Source organism: Coptis chinensis, chromosome 8 (genome assembly GCF_015680905.1).
Source record: "Coptis chinensis isolate HL-2020 chromosome 8, ASM1568090v1, whole genome shotgun sequence".
NCBI lineage: Eukaryota > Viridiplantae > Streptophyta > Magnoliopsida > Ranunculales > Ranunculaceae > Coptis > Coptis chinensis.
Genome location: NC_141463.1, coordinates 64,097,340 through 64,106,029, shown reverse-complemented (window position 1 = coordinate 64,106,029; position 8,690 = coordinate 64,097,340). Strand labels below are relative to the sequence as shown.

The following is an 8,690-nucleotide window of genomic DNA, read 5'->3' as shown; positions in this document are numbered from 1 at the left end:
TCCAATAGGTGTTATTACTAATCTTACATTATGTTAAGATATGAACAGTGATTGTGCATATGAACAATGATTGTTTATAGCTCATGTTGAGATATGAACAATGATTGTTCATACCCCGAATATGTATGAATAATTATACGAACATTGATTGTTTATAGCTCATGTTTGAGGTATGAACAATGTTAATATATGAACAGTGATTGTTCATAGCTCATGTTGAGGCATGAACAATGATTATGCACAACTTATGTTGAAGTTTCATACGACCTGTGATTATTCATAGTTCATGTTGAAGTATGAACAATTATTGTTCATAACCAAATATCATTGTTCATACAATCAATCCCCTTTGTAAAATTCTTGAGTCCTCATCGCCAATATAAGAGTAAACAAGGCTCCAAGAATGCTCTGCTGCTGCGAGTATAATAAAAGGCAATCTATAACATTGAGGTCCAATGCAAGTCAATTCCTTCACTGAATCCCTGCTGATACCTTTCTGAGCGAGTTGCTTCATTGCCTCCCAGACACTATCACATTGAACACATAGGACCCAAGGGAACTCGCCATTTGCCCGCAGTTGAACAATGTGGCAAAGTATTTGAGGCCGAAAACAGTGTAGAGCAACGTCAGTTGTGCTCCCAAACAAAAGGCAACTATGATTGAAGCAACATAGAGCGAGGCAGGTTTGGGGAAGGCGATGAGCAAATGGGCAGCACAAGTTAAGAGAAGTACAGCCGCAATCATAAGTGGACGAGGAAAGCAAATTTTTTCAAGAAGAATTTCAGCGAACACTCTTCCACAGAAGTTCCAAATACTAACGAGTGAGACAAATGGTACGAGTTGGATAGCCTAATGACTCGCCAATCTGACCAATATTAATAATAATATTAAGATAAGTAACATGTCAATTCTAAATAGTGCTTCCATAATGGTGTAGTTTTTGTTTTTGGTTTTGGTGTCTCTTCTATTTCAATGGAGCTTTTTCAACTGTTGATCTCAAAATAGGTTATCCTTTTAACACGACCAATTTTATTTACTTATTACACAAGTGTTAAAACAGAAACAGTTGGACCAAGTTCGAGTTTCCCTTTGTAGTTATCTTTTACTTACTTTATTTCTCAACTCCCACTGGATCCTCCTCTTTTCTCTCTCTCTTTCACTCTCCAACCCAAAGTCTCACTCATTTTTACTCATGCTATTACTAATTTGGTCTCCCAATAACCAGATTTCTTAACAACACTCAAAAAAGGTATCTTTTTTCCCACTTTTACTGTAACTTTACATTTATACTGAAATTAAACAGAAGCCAAAGTTTATTCTAATAGATTAGTGCTACTTTTATAGTTAATTGGATCTTAGTTAAGTTTCTAGGGTTTTCAAGTGGTGGGGGGAGATGTTTAATAAGATTATAAAGCGTGGGCAAAAGAAGTTTTCGAAATCGGATACTAGTAGTGATGGTGTATCCAATTCGACTTCTTCTTCGAATGTTAGTGTAAATCATGATACTCAGCAACAGAGTGGAGGAGGTGGGGTGGTTACGGCGAATGGGGTTGATCGGGCTTCAGTATCGAGTGTTGTTGTTGTTGAGACACTTCCTTTGTTTAGAGATGTGGCTATTTCGGATCGACAGAACTTGTTTCTTCGTAAGCTAAGGATATGTAGTATACTGTTTGATTTTACGGATACGGTCAAATCAGCTAGAGAGAAGGAGATTAAGCGTCAGATGTTGCTTGAGATTGTGGATTTTATACAATCTGGTTCGGGGAAAATTACAGAGGTTGTTCAAGAAGAACTAATACGAATGGTTTCAGTTAATATCTTTCGGTGTCTGCCTCCGGCTTCACACGAGAATACTGGGATGGAAAGTGGTGATCCTGAGGAAGACGATTCGTATCTTGAACCCTCCTGGCCGCATTTGCAAATTGTCTATGAATTGCTATTGAGATACATTGTTTCGACAGACACTGACACAAAGATTGCAAAGCGATATATTGATCATTCTTTCGTTATGAAGCTACTTGATCTGTTTGATTCTGAGGATCCTCGTGAACGGGAGTATTTGAAGACTGTCCTTCATCGTATATATGGGAAGTTCATGGTGCACCGCCCATTTATAAGAAGAGGTATCAATAATATCTTCTACCGTTTCATATTTGAGACTGAGAGGCATAGTGGAATAGGTGAGTTGTTGGAGATTCTTGGAAGCATAATCAACGGATTTGCCCTGCCAATGAAAGAGGAACATAAGTTGTTTCTTGTTCGCGCTCTTATTCCACTTCATAAGCCTAAGTCTGTAGCATTCTACCATCAGCAGCTGTCGTACTGCATTACTCAGTTTGTCGAAAAAGATTACAAGCTCGCAGATACTGTTATAAGGGGGTTATTGAAGTACTGGCCAGTTACCAACTGTCAGAAGGAAGTTCTCTTTCTTGGGGAGTTAGAGGAAGTGCTGGAGTCAACACAATCTGCAGAATTCCAAAGATGTATGGTTCCCCTTTTCAGACAGATAGGTCGATGCCTCACAAGCTCTCATTTCCAGGTTGGGAATCAATTTATATTCTCATAAGTTTCTTTGCACTTTTTAATTTCTTACTTCCTACTACATGAATCATGCATTATCATCCTTGTTGTGAATACATTAGGCTTTTCATTAAATTATCAACATTTGACATGAATGAATAATCGTTTTTAAGGTACTAACTTTTTTAGTGTATGACATGCTGTGGAGGCTTCATTCTCTTGGTTACGGAATATATATATTCATTCACCTTTCCTCGTTTGAAGCATTGATACATCTAACTCCATCTTCTCTGCTTTCTCCGCAATCAATATGGTTCATATTCTAAACTGTTTAGTTGCACTAGTTGCATGCAAAAATAACAACCCAATAAATTCTCAACTGAAATCCCGGCCTAATATATGATGCAATAGGAATTAGGCTCTGAGTTTACTCCCAATTACTTTCGTCTAAGTGAGAATCTGAGACACCCCCTTGGCTGTGGCTGCCACTCTGTACATATTCACAAATGAGTATTTTTTTCTGGGAAAGGAATTCTCGGGGTACTATATGACAATATGCTATAATAGGTTAGTTATTTGACTTATTTCTATTAATTTGTGGAGGTACACCACTTTTTAACATTTTATTTGATACTCAGTCAGATATTATTTTCAGAAAAATAGTTAGCTCCACCTTGTTGGAAGGACCCCTTTGATGAACTTTAGCCTATTTTTGACTTTTATTTCCATGGGCTCTTCCCTTAGACATACGAGGAATCCTCAAATGAAATTCAGACTTGTATTTATCTTATGTATATTGTCCTCATTCTTTAGCTACCAAGAAGGTTTTTATACTTCTGTGCAATTGATTCCTCCTCCTCCCCTTTGTATCCATTGCATCATTAAAAAGGAGTGGGGGTGTCGGTGGATTTTCTAGCAACTTTCTAAAATATTTTCCTCTCCTTTGGATCCTTTACTCTGAGATGATTGTCTTCGACTCTCATCCTTGGAATTGCTCCTTAAATGAGGGTTGGAATGGTGATAGGGGGTTGGAGTTACATTGGGAGTTGCTACACACATCTTTTATTCTCTTAGTGCTTTAATTTTGGGATGGGATCTATATACTAAGGGCACTTACACGATGAATCACGAGATGATGTTTGGCATAGATGATCTCTCCACCGTGGATATCATCATTACCATAATCAGCTCAATCAAACATTTCTAACCTTGTTCAAAATTGCTGTCAACTTTTAAAATTATCTGACGGTCAGAGTGTTCAATTTTGGTTTACTTTTGACAAAATTAAAAATATCAATATCAGTTGACTTTTTGTGAGGACGACCTCAATGGGCAGGAGACCACATCCACCAATAGTCAGCAGTTGAGTCATCTTTTAAGTTCACAAGAGGACCGTTTGTATAACCTTTGTACAAAAGCTGTTGTTTATACGTTCCATCCCTTTAATTATAAGCAGTGTTCTAAAAATTGGTCTAGGTGTCGCCTAGGCAGTCTCTAGGCGCTAGGCCTAAGTCGGTTCAAAAAGTGGTCTAGGCGGGCTAGGAAGACTAATCGGTCCCTAGGCAGTCTAGGCTGGCCGATAGTTGGGCTGGGCAAACTAATCGGCTCAATTTTTTTTTCAAAAAATAATTAAATGTCGAAAATAGAAGGCCCGTGAAGGCTTAAGATTTGAATGAGTTTGAAAGACTAGATCCCAATGTAAATTATATGCCACTATAGGAAAGAGAATGTGTTTTTATATCAAGTCGCTATTTGGTCTCCCTATTTAACTCGAGCAGATAACATGCCTTCTTCTTCAACTGTTACGCCTTTTTGTAATAAATATTTTTGTTTGTGTTTATTTTTTGAATTATGGTAAACGTTTGATTTCTTCACTTCTTGTAGTATAGTGTGTGCACGACTACATATTATAATATATTTATTAGAAAAAAAACTGCCTAGTCCGTCTAGGCGCTCACCCACTACCCGACTACCTCCTAGCATTTTTTAGAACATTGATTATAAGTAGGGGCCCCTTATAAGTATTTAGTATCTTTAAAAAATTGAGGTGAACACCTGAAATAGATTCGGTTTCTGTTAACCCTATTTTACCTTTAATTTTTCTTTCATAATGAGTTGATGTATTTACTCTTGACGTATTGATTCAGTAAATCGCCCCATCTACCCTTTTGCTTGTTCTTGTTGTAGTGAGTTTTAGCATTCAACAATGAACAGGATTTTACTTGTTGGTTCTCTTATTGTTTTTCTCTGTGAGAATTTTTCTACTTCATTTTATGTTTTCTAGGTTGTGTGGCTCGGGTTGGTGGGAAGGGTGTGTGTACTCAGGTATGCGTGATGATTACCAGAAAATAGAAACAAGTGTGTTCATGATCTTTCTTATCTTGTGCCCCCCTTTTCATTTATTTTAATAATAGGACGGGATCTGGGGACATATATGAAAGACTCATAATTTACTAGTGGAGAACCACATCATTCTCCAAATTTAACAATTAAAAGCCAGTAATGTGGCAAGACGGCAAGACAAAAACATGTCATTCGGCAAAGGGCCAATCTAACAACAATAAATGCACCTCTCTCTCTCTCTGTCATTTCCTTACACCGGCGTACCTACCTCAATTCAACTTTTCCTTTCACCATATGTTTATTGTCAACATTAAGTCAAGCTTTCAGCAATGCCGGGGTTCGTGAAAGGTTAACTGTTTTTAGCAATGCTCAAGTTCATGGAACTCTTGAGCGGGACGTTGCTTAAGTGGAATCGAATGTTTATTTGGGTTGTAATTAGCAATTTAGCATGGGCACCATGAGAGCAGGGAACCAAAATATTTGTTTGTGAGAGCACAAGAGAGAAACTTGAGAAATGTTTTCACATTGTAATCACTCCTGACGACTCTAAATGACATATATTAGATCATCATCTTCAGCCATGATTGTGGACGAATTATGCCCAAAACGCTAAAGAGAACCTATATAACCCAATGGAGGAGCACAAATTAATTACATGAGAAATTTACACTAATTCAATTGAATGGACTTCCACTCCACTCATCTGGATTTTGTGAAATTGGGTGTTGATATATCTGATTCTAGTGAACTTTGGAATTTGGACTTTAGGAGGGGGAAGAAGAAAGGAAAATGAGAGAAAGAAGGCAAGAGGGCGAAGGTGTGAGTTCCAAACCACTGTGTTGTTGTTATTGGCTTTTAGCCAGAGGAGAAAGCAACGAAGACATGTTTTTTTGTCTTGCCACATTGTTGGCTTTTAATCATTCGATTTGGAAAATCGTGTGGCTCTCCACATGAGTGAAATTACGAGTCTTTTAGATATGTCCTCAATCCCGTCCATTCATAAATTAGGCAGTGTTTTTCTTTTCGCGGAGAAAGTTTAAGTTTAAATACCAATAGTGCAATATAAGTTCACGTACCAAGAGAATGTCTTTGCATATGCTCTTGTAAACAGATTTCCTAATACTTCGAAACTTCTATTCTCGTCTCAAATCGGTTTGAATGATTCTTTTACTGTAAGGAGGATCTGATATTTTGAATTCTGATGTTCAGGATTGGGATGTAAATCATTTGATAATTGATAACACTTTATGTCCTAGAGTTTTTCTGAAACTGGATGGCTTATGTTGTCACTTTTCAAACATTATCTTTTACCTAATTTGTGATGTACTCTTTCAGTATAAAAGTCAAATGAGTATTGGATCAACTATGTGCTAGGATTACATTCTAGTTGTTAATGTTTAGTAGTTTAGTATTTCCTCCCTGGTTTTAAGTTTTAACTATGGTTAAGTGTGTATTTAAAAATTCTTCTCCTGGAATTTTTGTTGTGACATAACAGGATTTGAGATCTTCATCTCTTATACAATATGGAAACTAGGAAGGTATTCGCAATCATGTGTTGTTGAGGGAGAAAGCTGTTTTGTAATGATTTTTATACTTGGGCTGTACTTGGTATAAAACCAAGGCTGTTTTTTATTGACACCAAAGCTTCCCCACCTGAATATTTCAGGAATCAGGGGATTTCTTGGGAAAGTTTTCCCAATTACACTACTTCAAAATGCTAAGTTTTTGGGAATGTCAACATACTGGGATGGCGCAGGAGACTTCTGATGAGATTATAACACAAAATAAAATTTTGTGCTCTCTTTAGTGGACAAGCTGAGAAGGTTCTTATTAAAAAAAAGAATGGGTCTTTTATATCTCCTCAAAAGGTGGTTCCTGCAGTAATATTTCCAGTGGGGAATAAAACTTTGTGTACTACCAAATTTACCTTAAAAGTGATGCAAATTTGGTTAGAAGTTTGTTGACTAGGGTCTAGGACGTGATTTTGGGATTGTCTTACTTATGCCAGAGGTCAGATCTTCTTCTCTTCCGTTGGAAGACTAATATAAATAGTCAGCCATTTTACTGTGTATTAATAGCAAATTTAGCAAAAGTCCACTAGGGAAAAGTGTAAGTGAAGGCGTCTAGTGGACTACTGGTCCAGCTTTTGGAGGTTGGGGTCAAGGTCTCATGTTCGAGTCCCTTTGTCATGGGAAAACAGATTTAAGGGGTCTGTCAAATTCATCCTCAGGGATGTTGCCACTTGATCTAAACTTTTCTGCCACTATTGAAGTACACAAATTTTGTAAGAGTTGCCCTCATGATGTTGACTTTAAACTGAGATTTTTATGAAGAATTCAACATCCTAGCGTTCTTAAAGCATAATATATAACATTGTCTGAAGCACAACTATCTGGAGAAAATGCAGGTATAGAGTGATCTTTTTTTTGCTTAGTTTTCGATATTTTATTAGTCGAAGTTACTTTTTATTTTGAGTCTTAATTGTGACTAGTAGAATCTTCCCCCCACCCCATACTGCGTGTACTGATATAAGTTTGGGGAGAAATTTGTTTAATACTTTAATTATATAATAATCATCAGCACTGTCAATATTCTACTACTACGAATTTACCACTCATGTAATTTATGATAACTTTATCGGCATCAGTAATTACATTCTTTTTTGAGGAAATGCTGATTAGTTTCTCATTAAAATCCTCCAACTGCTGTGGAGCCTTTCTCAACCAATGTGTTTTTTCTTTTGCTGGACCTGCCCCTTTCTCTTTTATCAATTATCAACAACGGCTTAAAGAAAGTTTCTTCAGGTCATTTTATGCAGAATATTATTGAGACGGATTAGGAAAAGTTATCTCGATATTTTGATTGTCTTAAGAACCCCTTGTAATTAATGGCTATATAGTATTGATCTAGCAGAGTTTTAGCAAAGTTATTTTTATTTAGGTGGATTGTGGATAACTGTCTTTATTCTTTACTTAGTTATACGTAAAAGGACAATAGGTTTTACCCAAATTAAGTGTGCAGTCTTTGACAGAGTAGTTTGAATCGCAGGTCGCGGAACGTGCCCTTTTCTTGTGGAATAACGATCACATTGTGACATTAATGGCCCAGAATCGAACTGTGATTTTCCCAATAATCTATGAAGCACTTGAGAAGAACATACAGAGCCACTGGAATCAGGCTGTTCATGGGTTGACCTCCAATGTGCGCAAGATGTTCTTGGAAATGGACAATGAATTGTTTGAAGAGTGCCAGAGACAGTATTTAGAGAAAGAGACCAGAGCCAAAGGCTTAGAACAACAGAGGGAGTTGACGTGGAAAAGATTAGAAGAGGTCGTAGCGTCAAAGGCTGTGATAGAGGATATGGTCATGGTCAACTGATTATTTTGGGGTTGTGCAAATTACCCTCCCTGGGAGACGGATGTATTCTGTTATTTTACATATTCATTTTGGTTACTGTTATTTATTGTTCAGTTCAACAGTACTGTCAAAAATCATGGAAGATAGATGATAATGTAATTTAGAAATGTATCAAAAAGTTGTGGATATTTTGCTGAAGATTTAAGAGTGTTGTTGTTTGTTTGTTTTGTTTTTTCAAGTTTGTGTTTTCATTTTTTATTTACTACAAGGAGAATCGTATGAATTAAGGAGCTTTTTGCCCTACTGATTATTTAATACAGCCGGTAAAACCTTTTGCTGATGATACTAGAGGTTTTAGGCTCGAACCACGCCAGCCATCTAAAACATTTGTTCAATGTCAGAAGCACGAGAATACATGGCTCTTTGTAGATTTTGAAGTTCTCAAGCATTCTTAACGAACCATATCGTAC

General features: G+C 36.9%; 1 protein-coding gene across 2 annotated transcripts; it reads left to right on the top strand.

Annotated features, from left to right (window-relative positions):
• The first annotated feature begins 901 nt into the window (after positions 1–901).
• Positions 902–8,442, top strand: LOC147482405 (serine/threonine protein phosphatase 2A 57 kDa regulatory subunit B' beta isoform-like). 2 transcript variants are annotated; one of them, XM_086576635.1, is made up of 3 exons: positions 1,256–2,539; positions 4,805–4,845; positions 7,912–8,442. In XM_086576635.1, exons 1-3 carry the CDS (start codon positions 1,394–1,396, stop codon positions 7,955–7,957), a joined length of 1,233 nt encoding a protein of 410 aa, XP_086432761.1. In that variant the 5' UTR covers positions 1,256–1,393; the 3' UTR covers positions 7,958–8,442. The 2 variants fall into 2 exon arrangements, with proteins under 2 accessions (XP_086432760.1, XP_086432761.1); XM_086576634.1 differs by lacking the exon at positions 4,805–4,845 and having other exon boundaries at positions 902–2,539.
• Positions 8,443–8,690: the final 248 nt, after the last annotated feature.

What these genes read in the sequence shown, in the direction of transcription:
- LOC147482405 (XM_086576634.1), top strand. Translation starts at nt 1,394, where the DNA reads ATGTTTAATAAGATTATAAAGCGTGGGCAAAAGAAGTTTTCGAAATCG. An exon ending in TCACAAGCTCTCATTTCCAG is followed by an intron (nt 2,540 to 7,911) that starts GTTGGGAATCAA and finishes TTTGAATCGCAG; the next exon opens with GTCGCGGAACGTGCCCTTTT.